The following is a 24,679-nucleotide window of genomic DNA, read 5'->3' as shown; positions in this document are numbered from 1 at the left end:
CCCCGCGACCCCTCCCCCAAGCGCGGCCCTCACTTTGTTTGCAAAGCAGTGTAATTGGTTTAGGCCCGGAGGCTAGGGAAAGAGGGAAGTGGGGTGGGAGGGGGTGTAACACCCTTTGGAAAAAGAAAAAATAGGCGGGGCCAGGCGGGCGGGCTAGGGGTCTAGATGGGAACCTCATAGCCAGAGAAGGCTGGGGGCGGTGGCGTCGGAGACTGGGCTTAGAGACTTTGTGGGCTAAGTGACCCCGGGGTCCCTCCCCAGAGGTACTTGCCACCTTCTGAGCGCGGGCTGCGGCCCAGTCTCGCGCCCCTCCTGCTCTCCTTGCCCCCTCCCTCCTGATTCCTGACCCAAAGTTCAACCCCAGGAGACTGGAGAATACAGACTTTTTTTTTCTTTCTTTCTTTCCTCGTGAGCTTCCAACTAGAAAAGGGAAAAAGCCCCACTTTTGCTTCGTCACTAGAAACCGGGTCATCTGAGTCAGCCGAGCCAAGTGACGTTAGGCCGACCCGGGCTCCCGGCTAGCAGAGCGGAGGCGCTGCCACGAAACTCGTACCTGCGGCTAAGAGCAGGTGAGTCACAGCACCGGTTTATATCTTTATGACATAACTTTTTTTTTTTCCGCCTCGTTCCGCTCCTCTCTCCTGTCATCTGTAGCGACCATAAAGAGGAAGCAACTGAGAGCAGATGTCTGTGTGATAGGGCAGGCGAACCCAAGTCGGGCCGTCCTCCTCTGCCGGGCTCCTCCTCCCGCCCCCCTTCAGCAGCTTCAGGGACTGAGCTGGAGACGACCGTCTGGTTTCTGATAGGAAAAGGTCAGGGGGAGGGGACATCTCCCATAACACGCGCGTTAGCTGGGAGAGCAAGGGCCTGGGCGCGGGAACGCGTGTGCACTGAGAAAGAGGTGCCAGGCAGAAGCCCGAGACTGCCCGCAGCGGCGCTTGGTCCTGTGACCCGGAGGGTCCGGGCTGAGATCTCAGGGGCTCACTTGGTTCCTAATCGGTCCTGGACGTCGATGGGAGAGTCTCCCCAACGCAAAGTCTCTTTACTCTCCTGAGGCCCTGGGTGGTGGATTGCCCACTTGTCCTAGGAGAGAGAATACTGAAGTGACTGGGTGATAGGCAATGAGTTGGTGATAGATTGGGAGATGGTGCGTGTGTTTCTGAGTGTGTGACCGTTTGTGTATTTCTGAGCACGTGTGACTGAGTGTGTTTGTTTCTGAGTGTCCTGTGACCATGTGTTTGTTGTACTGCCTGTAGAACCACTAGGTTTCCTTAAGTAACAATAAAATAAAATCTAAAGTAATTAAGAATCCGCAAAATTTTCTTGTTTTGCAAAGTTTTTAAAATGTTATTAATCTCATTTTAAGAAATGTGTTTTAACTTGTCTTCCAAACAGATACCTTTTTCCCTATGTTTTGTTCTTTTCAATCTCTTCTACTTGAAATCTGGCAAGCGAATCACTTTAAATCCCTGAACCAAACAAATCTCTTAAGTCAGCAGGGGAGCAGAGAGGGTGAAGATGTGCAGTTAAGGAAATAAAAAAGATAAAAGCATTGGATTACTTTTTTTTTTTTTTTTTTTTTTTTTTTTTACAAAAAGGGTGGGGGATAGAAACGTCACATAAGGAAAGGAATGAATGAAATTAAATCCACCTGGACCTCAGGAGGGCAGGAACCCTCCCTAATGCAGCCTTCTCCTGTGACTGCAAGTTGTCCCATCAGTTTGTGTAAATGTATCTGCGAATTGTGTGTCAGAAACTAATTCTTTTTTGCAAAGTTCCCATCAGTAGCTGACTTTAGTTCCATTTGTAAAGTACACGGATGCTCAGCTTCCTCGGCCTGATCCGGGGGACTTTCAGTGCTAATGAGCGTCCTTGTTCCTTCTGGAGGTGATTCTTCAATACCCTCTTGGCTCTCCAATAACACGGAGCAAGACTAGGGTATTTTCTACTGAGAGTAACAATTTATAGATAGTAATAGCTTTTATAGTGCACAAAAAAGCTGGTGCTTTAAGCAGGGGAAAAACACTGTCACCTTAAATGGGGGATCAATTACAATATTAAATATTCTTTTAGCCCACTTCCCAAACCTACTAAGTCTCATATTTTCAAAAACAAAACAAAACAAAACAAAAAGTTGTCTTAGGAAAAAAAAAATCCACTTTTCATAGCATGATGGCCAAAGCGGAATTTCTTCTAGGCTTCTTCAAAGCCCAAGACCGGTGATGCAGAATGGACTCTGACAGCTTCGGAGCCTTGATCCAGCTCAGGGATCCCAGGTTCGCGGCTCGCGGCCAGGGGGATTTCAACAAACACAGCGCCTCCTGTCGTGGAGAGGGAAAGCTGAATTTTCCCGCCTCCAGGGAGCACCGCCAGGCGATACTGGACTCCGCATGCATCCCACAGCCAGGGAGTTAGGTTCTTAGAGCTAAGGCCAAGATGGAAGGAGAGATGGCAGTTCGTCCAGCTCTCAGCCTCTCTCCATCTCAGTGGCCGCATTGCAAGATACCTAACACATTTAGGAGGTGAGGTTCTAGTGTACCCAGATGCCAGCCAGTCACTTTCCCCGAGGTTTAAAAGCGAATCAGCAGGGTCGTGTTAGGTCTTTGACTTGGAAATGCATACATACATACATACATACATACATACATACATACATACATACATACATAACTTCCATGCTGCTGTCTGGGAGTTGCTGGCCAGTCGGTAGCCAGGTCCAGCGACTGCAGCCTGCTCTTTTCGAACCTCTTTTCCCAAATAGGCACCTACGCTATTGCAAACTGTGCTTTGCAAGGATTGCGCTGCTCGTTGGAGGAAACCAGGCCTGTCTTCAGCTCTGGGGAGGACGGGTGGACTTGGGGCAGGGTACCCACGAGGGCAGGCACGTGGCGGCTCCTGGGGTGTTCCGGGTTAAGCTTGCCTGTGTAAGGACAGGTCTGCGACAGCCCGGGGCGGTCCAGGTCGCGGGGAGGGCGGGCTCCTCAAGTGGAGGGAGCCGCGGCAGTGAGGACTGTAGGGTGCGCGGGTACTCCAGGTGGCCGCCAGCGGAGGAAGCGGCTCCGCCCTTCCCGGAAGCTGCGCCTGCTACACCCATGGGGCCAGCTCCCGAGGCAGTCCCGCAGTACCTGGGCTGCACTGGGTCTTTCGACCACGCTGGGCTGCTTCAGCTTACACTTCCCAGCAAGCTCTGGCTGGGAGCCCCTTCCTTAGATATTCTCCAGACAGGGAGAACCAGAGGGCGACGACGGCGAAAGGTGGAAGGAAAGGCCGCGGGCTCGCGCCTCGGGCCCAGCCGGCGACCTCTCGCGGCGACGGGGTCCTTCCCATTTAGCAGGACCGCAGGGTGGGCAGAGAGCAGGGCCTGGGCCGGTGGGGCTCTGCGGTGCCCACTCGAGTCTATCCAGGGCTTCCCTCTGTGGCTGTCCTTCGCCTGTCCCCTTTCCTTGCCTACCCTTCCCTGGACGGGGTTGTTGTCAGGTGGCGGCCGCAGCAGCCCAGCCATGCTTGGTGTGGAGTGGTCCGAGTTCCCCCGCGGACCCCCACCCCTCACCCAGATAAGAAGCTTAAGTCCTCCTTCTGCAGGGGAGAATCGGATCCAATGAAACTAAGACCTGTGGTCGTGAACGCGGTTCAAAGCCGACCCCAACTGGGACCCGGCTTAGCTTAGAAGTGAGGAAGGCCTGGGACGCTGGACACAAGGGGTCACACCTGCGTGTGCCTGGCCTTCGCAGTTGGATGTGTGCGCCGAGCTGGGGAAGGGACCAGGGAGCTGCGAGACGGCGGTCCCCCGCGAGAGAGAAGCATGGGCGGGGCCAGGGTTAGAACTCCTTTCCTTCGTTGCCTTCTTTTTATTTTTCTTCCTTATACCTTCCTTCCTCTCTCCCTTCGTTCCATCATTAAATCTTTAAGGGATTAATTCACAACTCTGTAGTAGGTAGGGGCCCTGGGACCACTTGACGGGCCTTTGCAGGCAGTTCTGTACAGAGTCCTATCCTGTAACCGGCCTCAACCCTGGCTGTGTGTGCATGTGCTTGTGTCTGTGTGTCTTTGTGTGTAAAAGCAACGCATAAACATAACCAGGGCTTTCCCTTATTTTATTGAAGCAAACAAAAACAGCTACTGGGTTTGTCTTTTCCCCTACTGCTGCCTGAGCGCCGCCGGGTTTCTGAGCTGCTGGGGGCGCGGACCTAGCTCACCCGCAGCCGGATGTCGGAACCGGAGCTGCTCCCCACCTGGCCTCGCCCGCGGGCGACAAAACCGTCCCTCTGGCCGTGAGAGAGCATGGCCTTGCCAAAATCAACTCGCATTTTCATGTATTCAAATGAGAAAGATTGAGAAGGGCAAGTTCCCCTGCTGGGCAATCGACAGCGTTGGAAGGAAGAGGTGCCCCCTGGGGCCTCGTGGAAACGCGAACCAACCTCCCTCGAGGCCCCGGAACCGATACGGCGCCCCCTCCAAGGCCTGGGTCCCCGCGACCGCGCGCATCTCCCGATCTCTGTGGCCCCCGAGTTACTGACTGTTTTGTTCACACCGGTCAGCGCTTGTTGGAGGACGTGCTCAGCCCCAGCCAGTCCCTCCTCATCCAGCCCCTCCTGGGGAGCGCGGTGTCTGCTCTGTGCTGCTGAAAGGATCCTCAGGCTTTCCGGCTCTACTTTAAAAACTCTAGGACTAGGGTCCTAGGGGAGGGACTGGCAATGCGCGCTTCACACAAAGAGTTGGAAAATTAGAGGGAAACGTGACACCTCTTAGGTATCCGTTAGAGCAGAAAGGACCTGAGCAGCTGAGGTCCTACTGGGTGCCACAGACTTGGCAGGGTGCTTGGAGATCCTGGCGTTTCCCCACCTGCTGCTCCTGTGTGCAATAGCTGGGAGACTGGAAACCTGGGCGAGGGTGGGTCAGGACCTCCATTCCTCTCCATCAGCAGAAGCCCGCGTTAATGGAGAGCAGTGATGGAAGCTGAGGAGCTTGGAAAAGTCAACTATTTCATATCCTGCCTTAAAGCTGTAGCTTAAATCTAAATCCTTCCTGAAGGGTCGACCAGTGTTTAGCGTCTCCGTTCTAGGTCAGCCAGCCCCCGCCAATCCACTCGCGCCCCTCCCTACACACACCCAGGAGCTTTCCCACGGTCTCTCAGTTGTCTCTGGTGGTTGAACTTTGGCTATTCATATGTGATTACCCTCAAATTACATAGTACTATTTAACAGATGCTTTAATAAAAAATCATATGTCATATACTACACTTAGAAAGAAAATAAAAATATATTCTGCCGGTAGTTTTTCATTGTATCAGTTTTCTGATTTCCCCCCATATTTTGAAATTATGCTTTGGACTCCTTGACTAATTTACTGGCATGCCTAGAGGGAGGTTACCTTCATTACTTAAAATTAAAATTCGATTGGAGAGCACTGTTGGGTAGCTGTTTCTGGGACTTCCAGCAGCTGTTCCAAGAGCTAACATCAGAGGAAAGTTTTGTTTTAAGAGTTGTGCATTTGCGTGAAGTGTTTTGATTTTTGTTTTTCTGTGGACCACAGAGCAAAACTACTGCTTAGCTTACCTTGCAGTGAGTTTGCTTCTAAACTAAGCGCTATGAAGCAGCCTCCTTGGCAGCATTTGCTTTTGCTGGGTTACTAGCAAGATTTTCAGGAACTCTGATTACTTTCTGAATGTTGTAATTTTGGATGCCTACCAGAATCATGGATCAAACTAAACAAATGCAGCAGCTACCACTGGACACTACCTGTGGTGGAAGTCCAGAACAATCTCCTGGAGTTCCTGTTAAAACGTTTCAGCCTTTCACAAACAACTGAGCCCTGCCCTCCTAAGGTTCACACCTTGCTCTGGATGACTTGCTATGTTTTTATCACACACCGACAGCAAATTCTATTTGTTTCTTTTTCATTTTTTCTCTCCCTTACTGGTCTAGTAGCTCCTTGAGGGCAGGCACTGCTGTGGTTCCTGCTGCCAGAGCAAAGCCTGTAGCATAGTAGACTTTCAATGAAGATTTGTTGAGTCAGTCAACTGACTAGCCCATCCCTGAGACTGGCCAGGTTAGCTTCAGTCAGGGAAGAATTCATGAGTCTAGACACCATATCACCACATCCAAAGTCCCCAAGTGAGAGGATCTGAGGGACTTGATTCAGGTGCACTAGGAAAACAAAGGTTTTGTGGAATGAATGGGCCGATGGACTGAGTGAAGAATTGGATGGGAAAGATGCTCTGGCACAGCCGACAGGGTCTCAGACATGACATCTGAGAACATTGAGCTTCCAAACCCGTTGGGTCTGGCTCTTCCCCTGTCAACCACGCCTCATTTTAACCAGTATTATCGGGTGGCATAACAAATAAATGCTCCCTTTCCTGGGCACCTGGACATGGGCGGAATCAGTTGCTCGCTTTGCCCATATAGGACAGTCATCGTGTGACCCAAAGTCAAATATTTCACTTTTCCTCGCTGTGAAAATGCAACAGCCACACCTGTCAATAGCAGATACTGACTAGAAGTTGAAGAACCCCATGAATTTTCCGTCAGGCAACACTTTTCACCAGGAGCTGGAAAGGAAACATTGGTGTTTAAATAATATGTTTAAATTGGCAAACAAATAAAGCCGAGCCCATGTTGTGAGAAGGAAAAGCCTTGCACTAGAGCTCTTTATTAGTCCGAGCCTGCGCGCCCAGCTTAGAGCGCGCTGAGTGTTCGTTCCGGCCCCTGCTGTGGGGGGCGCCTGGGGCTCTGCTCGCCTGCGGGGCGGGGTTTCGCATCGAGCGTCACAGAGGTGATCTTCCTCGGTGCCTGCCTCTTAGCTGGCCGCAGCGGAGACAGCGCACTTGAAACTACCAGGCATTGACCTTAATTGCCTCTCTGTCTTGTATCATAAAATATAGAGTGTTTTATTCTACCTAAGATACAAAGTATTTTATTCTACACACTTTCCATGTGTAATGTAACGATTTCCTTAAAGGATCACCAATCTCAGAATCTGCAGTGTTGTGGAAATGTAATAACTGGAGACCCCTTCTGTCATTTTTTCATCCTTAAATTTTAATTGCCCCGAAATAAAATGCAGGAGTTGGGAGAGACCTTACAAGAGTAAACATGCCTGCCTCCTCTTCTGGGCTGCTATCACTCGAGAAGCCACAAGGCTGTGCGGTCCTCCGGACGCATCTGGTGTCCTCGATGTTCCTCCCACCCCCACTCTCCCACTGGGTGGATGTGGGGTTCAGCCGTGGCTCCGATGCGGCGGAGGATCTGCACCCCAACCTTCCTGCTTTCAGGTCCTCTTCTCCAAGCTACAGCTTACCCAGACCTCTGTCACCTCGGTCAGGGAGAGGTGGTCGGAACTTGGATCAAGCCTCACCCACCTTAGAGACTCAGGTTTCGAGTTTTAGCAGATCTGGTGTAGATTTGTTTTCTTTCAAATGCTTTCGAGGATGCAGCTGGTGGCGTGGATCCCACTCTTCTCGCGCCACTGGCCGCCTCCCTCCAAAATACCTTCCATTGTGAATTGCTGGTCTCCACTGACCTCCTCATGACCCTCCCCCTACACCCCGGCCAAGAAAAGTGGTTTCAATAAATAAATCCCGGTGCTGGGGTTAAAGGTCAGTTTACACTGGAGCAGGAGCTTCACAAATTCCTGCAGGTGCTGGATGGGAATAAACCACCATCCCAAGAGATGACAGAGAGAGAGAGGAAGTGAAGACTACAGAAGCTGTGTGGAGATGCGGACCCGGTGTTAAGATTAGGGTGGGGCAGCATGGTTCTGACATTGGCAGCAGTGCTGCCAACTTCTAATATGTTACGGAACCCAGCCAGGCCCTCTATGCTGCCGTTTCCTCTTTTCCCAAGTGAGGAGCTTGGACCCAATGCCGGGTTCTGGCAATCGTCAGTTGTAGGAACAAAGTCTGGAGTAGTGGCTGACATGAGAGTCAGCCCTGAAGACCTCACCCAGAGAAATGAGGAACCTGTGTGAACCTAAGAAGGAAACCGCTATGGTGATTGTGGTGGTGGGTGGCTCAGCTCCAGAAGTGGTGAAGCGACTTTCCCGCAGGGGAGGAAGGCTCTGGGATAATTGATACCGCAAACATTTCCTTCCTTTTTGCTGAATATCCAGGTTTGTGGTGTATGTTTTATGGTAAATTTAGGGCAAAAGCTTTCCTCTTTTTCACTGCCTGTCGTCTCCAAAGACAGCAGCAGCAGAAGAGAGAGACCAACCTGTCCTCCCAATTTCCAAGCCCAGGCAAAGCCTCCTCAGGGAGGCGAAAGCTCAGCACTCTGCACACTCCTCTCCCTAGGGCTGGCAGGCTCAGGCCACTCGTTTCTGAGGTTGAAGATCTCTGAGGCTTTTTCTCATTAGACAAACTCCATTGGGGCGTATTCCTTGCCATCGACAGTGCAGTTGGACATGTTCAATGCAATTCCAGCTTGGAATCAGACCTAGATTCCAATCCAGATACTGCAGGGGACTAGCTCTCCCTGAGCCTCAGTTTTCCCAACTGTAAAATGGGCGTGGGAGTACCCACCTCATACCAGTTGAGTGTAGATTGAGTATGCAATAAGTGGTAACAAAAAGAGCCTTCACAGAATTCTGGGAGCCTGGGTGGTGCTGGATGCTGGGACATGTAGTGGCAGGTGCTGCTGACCAGGTGTGCCTCCTGTGCTTCGCCTTCTAGATCTTTTGTATGTTGTCACCATTCCTTCTCTGGATTGTCGCAGTTCCTCCAAGCTACAGTCTAGGAGGAGGAGGGAGCTCTCCCATGGGAACTGGACCGCCGGGGGGCAGAGTCTCAGTGTCCACCAGGACCCTGCTGGGAATTTCCTAATTTCCTTGACTGGCGGAGCCACTCTTCACTCAGTCAGTGATGGATGACAAAGGAAAAGCACCATCCGAAGGAGATCCAGAGACAGCATCAAGCTCACATTAAGGACCTTCTGGGGGAAGGTGGTTCAAGGGGAGAGGAGATGAGAAGTCTTGAACCTCTTACCCTTTAGGTCCTGCTGAACCCAACTGGGGTAGCAGAACACATTGTCCGTTCCTCCCCCTAGGCGAGAGAGGGAAGACGCCTCCCCAAGAGTCTGCCTGTGCCTTTCCTGGGCTCCTGAGAGTATCGTCGGAGCCTGCCTGAATTTACTAGCTGGACTTGTAGGCATTGGGTGTCTGGGCATGCCTCTCTCAGAGACCCCGATCATCACCCTGGCTATGTGTACCTCAGGCAAACACGGGTTGTGGTTTGGATCTAGGAGGCACCCAGGAAGGAGAGGGGAGATGAGGAAAAGGAAGAAAATGAAGTCTGGGCTTCTGAGAGGCCAATCCATCCTCAGCACCTGAACTTGGGGAGAACTGAGATGAGAAAGCAAGACTCTTGATTTCACTTAGACACTTTCTCCTTCCTCCTCTGCCCCTCTCATGGACAGTTAGGACCACTTATAACTCATTTAGAGAAGTATACTTAGACATTTTCTAAAATCCTGAAAACTCAAGACATCATTACATCAAGGAAGCTTTAGTTGCTGTCTTCAAAAATTATTTGATTTAAATTCCCTAAAACTTTTTTTCTGGGAGTTGAAGTCCATCTGAAATGAAGTGAGCATGCTGGGCTTACGGTGTATGCTTCAAATATTAAAGACTTAAATGTTAACTTGCATGTGCAAGAAAGCTTAGTGGGATGCTAAAGTTTAATTAAGACAGACAATATAGTCTGTGAAAAGACCAAATCACAGAGGGGTTTCAGTGATTTGTCTGCTCAGATATAGGTATGTCTGCTTACCAGAAATTGATTAAACCCTCCTACTGATGAAGTTTGGAAGGGCTGCAGTTCAGTTGTGGATCCAGGACTCTTTCATGAGAAACGTCCCACAAATTTTAGACAGAGTTTGGATGGGCTAAGAGGGTCCTGCATACCAGCTTCAGTAGGTTTCTGAATTCTGCTTCACTCAGTAATCAGAATCCAGGTGAATAAAATAAAATATTTCCTTCACTGGAAAACAGAAAAACAACACATCTTCAAAGCTTATTAATTTTTCTTGGATTGGTATGTGGGTGAGTGAGTATGGGGGAAGTGGGATCATACACAGAATTCTCAGGCCGTGATCTCTGGCTAAATGCAGCTTCTGTTTTTACAGCTTACTTGGGAGAGCTGTTAGTTTTTCTAAGCGTAAACCAGGCATTGGTTCTCTAAGTTCAATGTTTAGGCTACAAAGCACATACAACAGTCTTACATATTTACCTTCAGAAAAGGAATGGCTCTGACCTAAAACTCAGCAAAATCTCTAGTGTATTACCATAGCTGGAGAACATCTAAGCAAAGCCCTTTGGAGATGTAACGTGTAAATGGAATGCTAAACATCAGCCACTACCTCCAAGAAAAATAAATCCTTAATTCCTGGCCAAGTACACCTGCTTTGGACCAGGCTCATTGCTGTTATTTGTATCTTTTCTTTTTCAAATGGATAGTTTTATTCACAGGTTTTTTTTTTTTTTTTCTTTTTTTTCCTTTCTGCTCAGTGCTTGCTATTTTTATCCTGCCTTAAGAATCCCGAGGTCATTCCCCAGTGACAGACTTCCAAGGTGCTCCAAAGAAGAGTGGTAGCTGACTTCCCAGGGGTCCATTCCTGAACTCCATAAGCTTAGATGTTAGAACCCCGTTGAAGTTTGGGATCTGGAGGGAAGCCTAGCAGATGTTAATTAGGTTACCATGGGGAAGGTGGGGTGAGTAGGTGCTTGAAGAAGGCTGGAGGTAATCAATGCCAGAGAAGACCCTAAGGCAATGGAAGCTGTCTCAATATGTTCATTTCTGTGGATCAATGGCAGTACAGGCAACTTTTGGTAGGGGATTCTGCTGGTTATTCTCTGTTATACTCTCCAGCTCCCCGCTTTGCCTAGTTCTCTATGGACCACATTACTTAGTCTTCCTTGCCTTTGGACTTACAAATGGGTTTGACCAATGGAGGACAATGGTGCAGGACTGAAGGGCAGGAGGGTAGAGTGGTAGGAGTACTTAGGCCTCCTGCTTTCTCCCTGCCTCACTGTGGTTTTGACCTTTACTTCCCGTCTCTGTCTCTACAGTCCCATCAGCAGCTCATCTTCCACAGCTTCAGCTCTCACCAGGCTCTGTTAACACCTCCTTTTCCCCCCTTGCCCCTTCAGATCAAAAGTATTAATACCTTCCTAATATTGCTAGACCTTGAGTGACTCATTTTCTCTTGTTAATTCCCTTTAATCCCACCTTCAAATTTTTTCCCCCAGGAAAACCCTTTCGAGTGTACCATCTGTTTTCCTTGGGGCCTTGACTGATGAGGAGAGGAACAAGGATTCGTGGAAGTGAGGTATGGTGTCTTCAGTTCTTTCCAGTTCATCCTCATCCTGTAACTCATCAAAAGGCTCTACTCCTTCCGTGTCACCATCTTGGAGTACAGCCATGAAGGCTCCAGGATTTCTGTGGTGGCTGATTTCTACAGGAAAGCCTGCCTATGGGTCTAGCAGGAAAGCACACTCTGAGTTTATTTGCATTACATTTGCCATTTTAATTTGCTGATTTGCATTTGACATAATCGTTAAAGTAACTGATGCTAAAATAAAATATTGATAGTATCAAGTTTTTTTGGCCTTCAGTGAACTGAGCTTTGCTATAAATCAAGGACTGAGACTTTTGCTAGTGATGAGTTGTGTTAATAGAAGCAGATGCTAAACTAGGTCCAGTGACCTAGGGGCTCATGGGAAATGTCCTTGTGTCTTTCCCAAGGCCTCAGCATCTTTGGCTCCTCATCTCTAGAATATTAAGTCTAGAGCTCAGTCCTTTACAGGTCTGTGTCTGGCAACAACTCAGTCTTGACTAGTGCTAAACCAGTGACATTATTTAGGTGTGACCATCAATGAGAATTCTATGTGCCAACATTGTGCTAGATACTAAAGATACTAAACTGAAGACAAGATTCTGCCTTCCAAAGAGTAAAACAATGTTCCAATATTATTATTTGAAAATTTTGCATACTTCTATGTAGGAAAAGTTCATAAAAGTGGAATTTCTGGGTTAAAATACATGCAAGTATTTAGTCTTCTTTTTTCTTTTTCTTTTTTTGAGACAGGGTCCTGCTCTGTTTCCCAGGCTGGAGTTCATTGGTGCAATCATAGCTCACTGCAGCCTTGGACTCCTGGGCTCCAACAATCCTCCCACCTCAGCCCCAAAGTAGCTAGGACTACAGGTGTGTGCCACCATGCCCAGCTAATTATTAAAATTTTCTTGTGGAGGTGGAGTCTTGTTATGTTGCTCAGAATGGTATATTTAAGCCTTTTGAGACATTTTGCTATATGACATCTAGCAGGATGCCCTCAGAAATCTGTGAGTAATGCTGTTTCCTCATTCCCATGCACACACTCTATTACTAACTTTGTAATTTGATTGATGAAAACTGCAAAACATTGTTTTAATTTGTATTTATGAGATTGGTTGAGTTGAATATTCTTATATTTCTATTGGCCATAATATTTCTTCTTTTGGGAACTGCCATTCACACCTTCATTAGCCAATTGAAAATTTGGAGTGGCTACTTCGCATCCACAGAATACTGGTCCCATGTCTGCTATAAGTGTAGTAACATTTTTACCAGGTTTTTATTTGCATTTTAATTTTATTTTTTAATGCATAATGCAGGTGTTTCAAAAATTGGTATTTTTATTTATAGTTTCTGCCTTTTATGGTTTAGTGCTTACAAGTTTTTGTTGTTGTTGTTGTTGTTTGAGACAGGATCTTGCTGTGGCACCGAGAGTGGAGTCCAGTGATAAGATCCTGGCTCACTGCAGCCTCGACTTCCTGGGCCTAAGCAATCCTCCTACCCCAGCCTCCCAAGTAAATGAGACTATATAGGTTCATGCCACCATACCTGGCTAATTTTTTTGCCAGGTGAGACAGGGTTTCACCATGTTGCACAGGCTGGTCTTGAACTCCTGGTCTCAAGTGATTTTACTGGCCTTGGCCTTCCAAAGTGCTAGAATTACAGGTGTGAGCCACCAGTGCTTACAAGCCTTATCTGCACAAAACCAAAATCTTTCATCCAGTTGGAACTTATTTTGTGCACAATATGAAGTAAAGACATGATTTTAGTATTTATTTCCCAAGTATATAAACCTTTAGGTGGGCCCTAATTGTGAGGAGACTCAAATTCTCTTTGGAGAACTGTGTTTGGACTTTGTTCTGTGGTGATACATCAAAGGTGTGGGAGCTGGAAAGTCACACTGGCCGTACTTTCATTCATGCTGTAGTGAACTACAGGGGGTTTCAAAGCTGGGTGGCAAGGGGACTGGTAGGTGGTGGTTGGAAAGTGGCAAAAGCTAGAGGAAATCATAGTGTTTCAATGACTATTGAATGATTTTATGCTGCTCTTTTGAGTCTAATTGCCCTCTCTTTAAGATGGTACTAGAAGTGTTAACATTTCCATATGAAGTCATTACAACATCAACAAGTTTGAAATACCTTTAACTCAATAACTAACTCCTCCTCCTCCCACTTCTTCTGTTTCCCTCTCTCACCTTTTTAAAATGAAACTAGATCTGCCAGGCACAGTGGCTCCTGCCTGTAACACCAGGCACTTTGGGAGGCAGAGGTGAGAGGATTCCTTGAGCCCAAAAGCTCAGGTCTGGGCAGCGTAGAGACCCCTGTCTCTAATATATATAAAATTAGCTGGGCATCCTGGTACACTCCTGTAGTTCCAGCTACTTGGGAGACTGAGGCAGGAGGATTGCTTGAGCCTGGGAAGGCGGCAGTGAGCCGTGTTTGCCCCACTGCCCACCAGCCTGGGTGACAGAGTGAGACCCTGTCTCAATCAATCAATCAATCAACTAGACCTAGAACAGAGATTCCTAGCACAGGATTACTAGGTAGGGGACCTCAGGTGAATTCCTTAATCTCTTTGTATAATCTCTTATCTGTACAATGAAGATGATAATACTACCTAGCTCATGGATTGTATTATCCTATGACATGGATACCTGTGTCCTTAGTTACTGTTTTTTGATTACATAAAGTATTAATGAACAATATTTATTTGTCATTTAAATTGTTTCCTGACTATATGATAGACATATTTCAAGGTTATATTAATTTGAATATTTTTTCAGTTTAGGAACATGGCATGTATATTATTTTTGTGCATCTTTCGCGATAGTACCATGAACAATTAGTCACTTCACAAGCACTTTGGCTGCTTGCTTATTATTTTGATTAGGAGGGAAAAGTAATTTACTCCTGGCCTGAAGGGGCTGCCCATGCAGAGTGCTCACAGGGCAGTGAGATGCCATGTAAATGCAGTAACATCGCAGGGTTGGCAGATCTTCTTCTGTAGAATGCTTCTCATCTTGACAGCATTCCGCAACCATTTTTGAACGTATTGTGTTAGGGAGTGAAATAACAGACCTTAGAGGTTGGATTATGATCTCCATTTTATAGACAAACATGCAGAAACCCAGAGAGGAAAAGCAACTGGCCCACATGGTAAAGCTGTGTGTCCCACCCTGGCTTTGTCTGTCTCTAGAGCAGGAGCTTCCTTCTGGAGGCCTGAGGATGCATCAGTCTCCAAAGCAAGGCTGTTCAGAGGCCCCTCTCTAGGGAACTGTGCAGCACAAGACTTTCATCTTGGACTTCTGGAAAACACGTTGCCCTCTTCCAGGACAGATCTTACGGAGGATCTCTAGAACGTTTATTTCTTATTTTGACTATTCATGACAACAAGCTCCAGTACATTTTATCTGCCATTCTCCCACATCATTTTTTAGTTGCCTGAATTTGGAGAGAAGGGTTGGTATAGAGGAACAGAAAATAAACGTGCGGTTCTGCTAAGTGTACTGAGCAAAGCACATTCATCTACACTATATTATCTAATTGGTTTTTCTTTTTCTTTTTGAGCTGTTAAAAAATGGTGAGATATTACACAAGAAAATGAACACAATAGAAAACAATGGTTTATCACAAAGAGAAAATCTGAAAGCCATCAACAAGGTTACAAGTAGAATGTTGCTAGCATCCCGACTGCCCTGGTACTGCCTGCCCACTCACCATCACCGTCCCACTCCCAAGATGGCTACTCTCTGGACTTCTATGGTTATTACTTTCTTCTGTTTATTTGTAATATACCAGCTGAGCCTATGTTCATAAGCACCACAGTTTTTGAACTTTGTGTGATGAAATCATACAGTATGTACCCCTCGGTGTCCGGCTTCTTCGCTCAACATTATGTTTGTGAGACATTCATCTGTGTTGCTCCCCAAAGCTGAAGGTTTAAGTCTCGGGGTCCAGTATTATTCTTTTAAACGTAGAAAGAGCAAGAGTGTTAAGTAAGCAGTTGGTTAAGTTCCGTAAAAGCTGCCAATCCAGGCGGCTTCAGTCCAGGAGGCTCTTCCGGAGCAGTGTCTTTTAGCGCCCGGAGAAGTGAGGCCTGGGTTTGGGGTCCAAGTCCGAGGTTGCCCTGGAGCGGGTCCCGCAAGGCGGGTGCACTTGAGGCAGGCGCCACGGTGCTGGAGGCTCCTACAGGGCTGAGGCGAGGGAGAGGCGGGGCCGGGGAGGGCGCGCGGCTAGTTGCTGGGCGACGGAACGCGTCCTTTCTTCCGTGGAGCCAGTCGAGCCCACCCAGCCAGCCGAGCCCACCCGGCCCCTCGGCACCGGAAGGGCCTGTTGCACACTGGCCGAGCGGCGGGGCCAATCTCACTGCCACCTGAATGGGAGCGGAGGCGCCATCGAGGCCGGGTGAGAGGAGGACGCGGCCTGGGGCGCGGTGACTTCGTGCGGGCGCTTTGCGAAGGAGAGGTGCGTTGTTTGGGCGGAGTGGTTGTCCACTCTGTTTCGCGTGGCTAATTCGTTGAGGCAGGTTCACCCCGGCAGAAATCAGGGTGGAAGGGGCTGGGGCACTGGGGCTGGAGTTTGGGCTGCCTTTCGTGGGAGAATGAGCACGGGTTGAAGAGGAGCTGGGAGGATTGAGAACCTGGTGCAAGGGAGAGGTAGGTGTACGACGCCAGACCGGGCTGTGGGGACAGGAGAAAAAGAGGCTAGGAAGGAGAAAGAGGGGGATTCAAAGAGACTTCGGGAGGTGAAAGGTCACAGTGGAGGTACTTTAATTTCCATCTACCTGACCTCTGCTGTTCCTTTACAGGGCAGCTTGTTTTGAGTAAACCTTAGCCACCATTAGGTGACTGCTCTCACTAGGGTCAATGTGTGCAGTTTCAGAATAGAGAGCAGTTGCCTGAGCCTGGCTCTAACTCCTTGATGGACGGTGAGACACTGTGGGCTTAATGCCAGGATTGTTGGCATTGAAGCCCACAGATCCACAATGGAACTATTGCAAACTACTGTTGCAGAAATTTAAAGGAGATCAATAATTTTTTTTTGTTTTTTTTTTGTTTTTAACATGCAAATCTCAAAGTTGAACAAATTGCTTTTTTCGTATCTACAACTTTATAGAGGCATAATTTATATCCAGTAAACTGCACAAATGAACAATTGTACAATATACAAGGTACAGGCATACAATTTGATGAGTTTTGACAGATGCATACACCTTTGAAACATTTCCTGCAATCAATATAACTGAACCTTTTCATTCTTCTGCCCTCTTTGCTCTTCATCCCTGCTTTTAGCCCACACCCTGCAACCAGTCACATATCTGCTGTGTGACACTATAGAATAGGTTGTATTTTCTAGAATTTTATATGCAAGAAAGCATACAGTATATGCCCATTTGTGTCTGGCTTCCTTACTTGGCATTATGATTTGCCATGACCTTTTCCTTGATTACTGTAGCTTACTGTAGTAGGTTTTGAAATTGGATAGTGTAAGTCCTCCACCCTTTTCTTTTTAAAAATCACATTGGTGATTTTAAGTCATTTGAATTTATGTATACATTTTAGATTCAGCTAGTAATTTCTATTTAAAAACCTGCTGTATTTTTTATTGGGATTGCATTGACTTTATAGATCTATTTGGGAGAATTGTGATTTTAAGAATATTGAGTCTTCCAATCTATGGACCTGGTATGTCTTCATTTATGTAGATCTTTAATTTCTGTAAATAATGTTTTGTAATTTTCAGTGTAGAGATTTTGGACATTTTTTGTTACATTAATTCCTAAATGTTATGTTTTGTGGAGGCACTAGTGTAAGTGGAATTTAAAAAATATTTTCCAGTTGTTTGCTGCTACTATGTAAACATGGAACTGATTTTGTATGTTGCTAACTGTGTATTGTGCAACCTTTATATTTTCACTCATTAGGACATATAGATTTTTGTAGATTTCTCAGGATTTTTACCCTAAAAATTGTGTCATCTGCAAATAGGGGCACTTTAACCTTTTCCTTTTCAATCTTTATTACTTTTATTTCTTTATCTTGCCATATTGCAATGACTAAGACCTTCAGTATGATGTTGGATATGCATGAAAAGAGTGAGATATTTTTTCCTTGTTTCCAACTTTAGGAGGAAAGCATAAGTATAATGTTAGCTGTAAAGTTTTTGTAGATTTTCTTAATTAGATTGAGGACATTCCCTGTGATTCATAGTTTGCCTAAAGCTACTAATTTATTTTTATCCTGAATGGTTGTTGAATTATTTCAAATATTTTTTTCACTACCAAAATAATCATATTGTTTTCATGTACTCTGTTAATATGGTGAATTATATTGATTTTCAAATAAATACAATAAATCAAGATACTTAAATCAATTTTTCAACCCTTGGATAAATCTATTTGGTCAAAATGTATTATCCTTTTCAAAAATATGTTTTTGGATTTGATTTGCTAATATTTTGTTAATGATTTTTGCATATATGCTCATAAGGAATATTAGTATGTAATGTTCTTTCTTTCAAAAAAGCCTTTGTCAGGTTTAGTATTATGGTTATGCAGGTATCATAAAATAAATTTTCCTTCCTCCTCTATTTGCTGAAATAAATGTATGTAAGATGGGTGTTATTTCTTTCTTGAATATTTGAGAGAACCATCCAGGGCTGGAATTGTCCTTGTGGTAAGATTTTTTGATAACAGATAAAATTTTTTAAAAATATAGAGCTATTCAGATTTCCTGTTTCTTGTGTTAATTTTGTTAAGTTGTAATTTTCAGAATTGCCCATTTCGTCTAAATTGGTAAATGTTGTTGGTGTAGTGTTGTTTATCACATTTTTAAAATTGTCCTTTAGTATCTTTAGGTTCTGTAGTGAAATCCTCTCTTTCATTCCTGATATTGGTGATTTTTGTTCTCTTAAACAGTCTAGTCAGATGGGTTTTTAAATTTTGCTGACATTTTAGAAGAACCAACTCTTAGTTAATTTTCTCAATTCTTTTTCTGTTTTCCATGTGATTGATTTATATCCTTATATTTATTATTTCGTTCCATTACTTTGAGTATACGCTATTCTTCTTTTCCTAGATTCTTAATGTGGAACTTTAGGTTATTGATTTTAGACCTTTCTTCTTTTCGATTTCATCATATAGGGTATAAGTTTCCTTCTAAACACTGCTTCAGCTACACCCCACACATTCTGATATGTTGTGTTTTCATTATTATTCAGTCTAAAATATATTCTATGATTTAATAATATCTTTTGTTTTCAATTTACTTACCTGTTGGCTTTTTAGTTGCACTTCTTTGCATTACTTTAAAAATAGTTTCTCTAGTAATTACAATACACATCCTTAACATTTCAAAGTCTACTTAGAGTTAATATTGAACTAGTTCACATAAAATGCAGAAACTGTACAACCATATAGTTCTTTTGCCCACGCCTATCCCAGTCTTTTTGGTTCTTGTCATATGTACTGCACCTACTTACATAAACATTCCACAACACAATATTATACTTTTTATACATTATTTTTAAACTTAAGAGAAAAAAAATAGCTTCATGTACTTACTCAGACATTTGACACATTTCTCATCTTCATTCATTTTTAAAGATTTAAATTTCCTTCTGGTATCATTTCTCTTCTGCCTGAAGACCATTCTTTAGCATTTCTTGTGATTTCTATTGGCTGGTGAGTAATTCTCTTAGATTTTTTGTTTTATCTGAATATGTCTTTATTTTGTTTACCTTTTAAAAAAGAATATGCATGCTAGATATAGAATACTTGGTTGACAATTTAAATTAATCAATTTATTTATTTATTTATTGAGACAGAGTCTTGCTGTGTTGCCCTGGCTGGAGTACAGTGGCACAATCTTGGCTCACTGCAGCCTTTGCCTCCTGGGTTCAAGAGGTGTTCTTGCTTCAGCCTCCCAAGCAACTGGGATTACAGGTGCCCAGCACTGTGCCCAGCTAATATTTGTATTTTTAGTAGAGACGGAGTTTCACCATGTTGGCCAGGCTTGTCTCAACCTCCTGACCTCAAGAGATCTGCCTGCCTGGGCCTCCCAAAGTGCTGGGATTACAGGCATGAGCCACTGCACCTGCTCTGGGTTGACAGTTAAAAAAAATCTTTTAGCATGTTACAAATCCTGTTTCCCTGTCTTCTGTTCTTAGGGGTGTCTGATGAGAAGTCCATGGTCTTTGAATTATTGTTTTCCTGTCAATAGCGTGTTGTTTCTCTCTGTCTGCTTTTGAATTTTATCTTTGAATTTGTTTTTTATCACTTTACATATGATTTTCTTTACATTTATTCTGGTTGAGTTTCACTGAGCTTCTTGAATTTATAAATTTGTCTTTCTTCAAATTTAGGAAGTTCTCAAACATAATTATTTTTTATTTTTTGAGACAGCTTCTCTCTTTGTCACTCAGGATGTTAGAGTGCAGTGGAGCAATCATTCTCCTTTTTCCTTGGGATACTAATTATCTGAATGTTAGTGCTTTTTGGTATTATCCTTACAGGTATCTCAGGCTTTCTTTTTTCTCTTTTGTTATAATGGATAATTTCTGTGCATTTATCTTTAAACTCAGTTACTCTTTTCTCTGATATCTCCATTTTCCTAATCAATTTTTTTGAAAATATATTTTCAGGTATAAAATTTCTATTTTTATTTTTTTAATTTCTCTGCCAAGATTTTCTTTTTATTAATCTCTAGCATATTTTCCTTTACTTCATTGACCATAGTTATAATGGTTGCTTTAATGTCCTTTTCTAATAATCTCAACATCTGAGTCATTTCTAGAATGGGATCTGTTCAATTTTCTTTTTCTTTTTATTAATCTCTAGCATATTTTCCTTTACTTGATTGGGCATAGTTATGAGAGTTGCTTTAATTTAAGTCCTTTTCTAATAATCTCAACACCTGAGTAATTTCTGGACTGGGATCTGTTTATTATCTTTACCTCTGAGAATGAGTCAATTTTCCCAAGTCTTTTCATGCCAAGTATTTTTGGACTATATCCTGGACATTGTGAATGTTTTGTCATGTAGAGTCTAGGTTCTGTCATATCCTTTCTGAAGAATGTTGTTGTTTCCCATTTAGCAGGCATTTCACCAGTCAGTTAAACTCACTGTAAGACCTGTCTTACTCTGAGGTTGGTGGTTCAGTTCAGCTCTTTAAGCCTTTGCTGTGCTACTTTGAGTTTGTCTTGCATATACATGAATCAAAGGTCAGTCGGAGATATATGGGGTTTAGAAGAATTTGGGGATTATCTTCTCTGGGTCTATTCCCTCCAGAATTTCTCTCTCAGTTCTCAGTGATGTTTGTTGTCTGGGCTCCTTTCCCTGATTCTTATGGCTAGAATAATGAAGGGCTTCCTATCAATGTTTTTGACACTTGCACTATGCCATTCTGCAGTTATGGACTGTGTTTGAAGAAAACCCACAATAAACCAGAAACTTCTCTCCAGGCCAGTTTACACAAATGTTGACTTTCCTCCACAATCTTCCTGTTTTATTTACTCTGAAGAATTCTTAGGTCAATAAAAAAATATTTTGTCCAGACTTTATATGTTGTTGAGAGGAATTGGTCTGTAAAGATGCATCTGTGAATTAGCCAGGCATGGTGGCGGCTCCCTGTAGTCCCAGATACTCAGGAGGCTGAGATAGGAGAGTGGCGTGAACCCAGGAGGCAGAGCTTGTAGTGAGCCGAGATCGCGCCACTGCACTCCAGCCTGGGCGACGGAGTGATACTCCATCTCAACACTGCACTCCAGCCTGGGCGACAGAGTGATACTCCATCTCAACACTGCACTCCAGCCTGGGCGACAGAGTGATACTCCATCTTAAAAAAAAAAAAAAAAAAAAAAGAGATGCGTCTATGGCTCTTCAACAAATTGCATTTGAAGCTGAGAGCAGGCAATATTTTAACATGTCAGAAGTACGATGACCATTAAACACACACACATATATCATTTTATTTTTATTTATTCTTTAAAAATTTTTATTTAAGACAGTCTTTGTCACCCAGGCTGGAGTGTAGTGCCACAATGATGGCTCACTGCAGCCTTGACCTCCTGGGCTCAAGCAATCCTTCTACCTCAGCCTTCTGTCTAGCTGGGACCAGAGGCATGTGCCACCATGCCTGGTTAATCTTTTATTTTTTGTAGAGATGGGGTCTCCCTATGTTGCCTTATTTGGTCTTGAACTCCTGGGCTCAAGTGATTCTCCCTTCTTGGCCTCCCAAAGAGCTGGGATTACAAGATGAGCCACTGCACCTGGCCACATTTTATTTTTAAATTTTGGCTTTTTAAGCAATTAAAGGGAGTCCAAGAAGGGAAGGTAGAAAATGGGGAGAAGAAAAAGGCAGGGGAATATTTTGTTGTTTCATTAGCTGTTATGTATTTATATATGTATGTATTTTTGAATGTAAGTATACATTCACAAGGGATATAGGCATATTCTAGATGACTGTTATAAAGGGCTGAGGTTTTATAGTTATTGAAATTTCTGTGAGCTTTTGAATAGCTTAGAGAGAAACCTCTCTGAGCCTGAAAAATAGCATTTTCTCTATTTTCTATATCCTTGTAAATGAGCACCTGTAAGTGGTTTTTACTATTATTGATATTAACAGGATTAAAGGCAGCAAAACAAATATAGAAAGTGCAGAAAAATAGAAATAAATCACTGGTTTCCCATTCTTTTAGCAAAATTATTAATATGTTTATATATTTCTTTTGAGGCTTTTTTTTTGTAAATGACAATGAGGGCACAAACAGATCTCATTTCTCCCACTGATATTTCAAAAGCAAGTATTGTTTTCAGAATATTTTTGTTTTCCTTGCAAGGCTGAAGATTTCACTAAATGAGATAGATTGTCCTTGGGCTAAGAAGTTTGTTTTGGAACTTTAGTACTGTGCATTGGAAATTGACATTGGCCTGAAGTTTAGGAAGTATGTCAATGGAGATGATATTTGATTATGGACCTAGGAAAACCCAAATCTTGTTCTTAATATGTTATCCTTCTCAGTGTGGTCCCCTGACTACATATAGGAAGAGGTCAAGGTTAGGTAGTCCATATTACTTTTGGGCCCATTCCTAATGTAATACTCTGATGAGTTAGGTCTAACATATGCAGACTGCTTTCCCTTTGTGACGTGGGTTTGTGTAGCTTGGAACCAAGTCATGTGGTAATCTGCTCCATTTATTTCGACTTTAGTTATAGTCTAGAGCAAAGTTTTGGATTTTCTGTTCCAATAGGAGAAATAGACACAACTGCAAGAACCAGAGAGCAACCTGCAATGGTCTAGAGAATTCAAGTGGGCAGCCCTGCCTGAGTCTTTAGCCATTTTTGGCTGGAGAACTTTCTTCTGATGGCTGACCTGGCCTTGTGAGAGAGAAGAAAAGGCTGGCTCTTGACGCTTCTGACTACTTCACTGCTCAGGCCTTGAACCTCCTGGCAGAAGAGAAAGGAAAAGGCATAGACAGATTTTTAAGAGCATTCTGTCCCATTTTAAAGGGTAGGGTAAACATAATCAGCCTGGTTTGTGAGCTGCCTATTTGACACATCATGTAGATGAATACTTTCTCCTTCAGAGACAACTACATTATTTTTCCCTTGGTATCTCCAAGCTAAAACTAGTTTCTCTTAGTAAATTGCTCCTTTGAAAAAGAGAACATGCTATTTTCTCACGAGAATGAATGTTTAAAAGTCATTTTATGTATTTTGTGTTGTAGGAGTGGGTAGGAGAATAAAGGCACTTAGCTTTGATGGACTGGCCCATGAAGCACTGGTATACCACTCATCTTGAATGCACAATAGAAGTTCCTGTTGAATTTAGAAGTTCTATTTCCTGTTGGTTTAATTTTAGATAGAAAGAGCAACTTTCCTGTTAAGAACTCATGGGAATGTACTAAGAAGTGTTAAACAATGAACAGTTGTTAAACTTCAATAGCAAACAAAAGGCCTGGGAGAAGTGAGAAAGCAGGAACTAAGAAATAAAAGGGAAGTGTGAGTGGGAGAGTCAAGTCAGATTCTCATCAGGTACTAATGTACTTCTGGTCTGTGCTCTGTTCCAGTTACTACCTTTCAACCTTTTGCAGGAAGAAATGCAGATAGTGTTGATATGAACATATTGCCACCTGTGCAAACAATAACAGTCAAAATACTGGGGGAGGGGGTGCGATTATACAGCATTTTTTAAAGTAGGGAAACTTTCTTAAGGGCTGTAGAAATAATTTCTATTGTTCATATCCTATGGTCTGGAAAACTGGCAACAGATAATTTTCACTATTTAACATGAACCCTTCGTATGGATAGAATTGAATTGTCCAAGGTCTAGTCAGTGGTGGAGCTAGGTAAAGAAAGAAAGTCTATTGATTCCCAGATATGATGAGCTCTTCATGTAGCGGGGTCTTCAATTAAAAGCAATAAGACTATATTTGGAGAATAAACAGGAGATTTTCTTCGTACTATCAAACATCATGATAAATGAATAATTACAATTGTAAAGATAATTATTTCATGAATTGATATGAGTCCAACTAAGAAATGTAGATAAGTGATAAAAATGCAAAGTAAAATAAAAATATGTTTTCCACATTTAAGTTTTAAGTCCATATAGATTTATTTGGGTACCTGTCATGAAATACACCAAAAAATTGCACCAAATAGCTGTGTAGTAGTCTCAGCACAATTTATTGAAAAATTCTTTTATCATCAATTTAATGCTGCCTTTATAATATAACTAATATTATATTTCATCCTTTTTCTCACTTTCTCAGTGTAGCTATTGATTTTAGCAGGAGGTTTTCAATTCTAATTATTGTATCTGTAAACCTTTTATCTGGTTGCTCTTCATTGAACAAGAAGTGCTGCCTCATTTCTGTTTTCCTTTCTTTTTTTTGGCTAATCCAGCCTGTTTATTATTTCAAATGAATCCAGAATTACCTTTCAAAGTTCAAAATATCATTTTCAGAGTTTTGCATTGGCATGAAACCAATACAGTATTTTGGTAAGGCCTGATATAATTAAAATATTTGGTCTTTCCATCAAGGAACATTAACTTCCTATTTAGTTGAATCTTTCTCAATATCCTTCAGTAAAATTTAAAAATTTTAATCATGTAGTTTCAGTACATGTTTTTGTTAGGTGTATGCCCAGATACTTACTTTAAAAATATTACAAATGAAATTTTACCATTATAGTAAAAACATTGTTTTACATCTGTTGCCCAGGCTGAAGTACATTACGTTGTTGATGAGACCATTTTGGTATAAAGAAATTATTGGGGGATATATATAAAATATGTACTATATATAAGGTATTATATAAATATGTAAATTATATCTAATATATAATACAT

General features: G+C 43.4%; 2 protein-coding genes across 2 annotated transcripts in view; one reads left to right on the top strand and one right to left on the bottom strand.

The window, feature by feature from the left end:
* FOXA1 (forkhead box A1) overlaps positions 1-2,706 on the bottom strand; it is an 8,811-nt gene extending 6,105 nt beyond the window's left edge. The window contains exon 1 of the mRNA XM_011965642.1: positions 2,678-2,706. The gene's annotated coding sequence lies outside the window, so the exon portion shown is untranslated. The remainder of the gene's footprint in view (positions 1-2,677) is intronic.
* A 5,046-nt stretch (positions 2,707-7,752) lies between these two features.
* The window catches only part of LOC105528762, a 163,179-nt gene continuing 146,252 nt past the window's right edge, over positions 7,753-24,679 (top strand). The window contains exons 1-2 of the mRNA XM_011965644.1: positions 7,753-7,964; positions 15,604-15,730. Of these exons, the coding sequence (XP_011821034.1) occupies positions 7,753-7,964; positions 15,604-15,730 (339 nt within the window). The remainder of the gene's footprint in view (positions 7,965-15,603; positions 15,731-24,679) is intronic.

The sequence above is a fragment of the Mandrillus leucophaeus genome, unplaced genomic scaffold (genome assembly GCF_000951045.1).
Source record: "Mandrillus leucophaeus isolate KB7577 unplaced genomic scaffold, Mleu.le_1.0 Scaffold730, whole genome shotgun sequence".
Taxonomy (NCBI): domain Eukaryota; kingdom Metazoa; phylum Chordata; class Mammalia; order Primates; family Cercopithecidae; genus Mandrillus; species Mandrillus leucophaeus.
The sequence above is the reverse complement of the archived record's forward strand: the minus strand, read 5'-3'. Positions and strand labels throughout refer to the sequence as shown.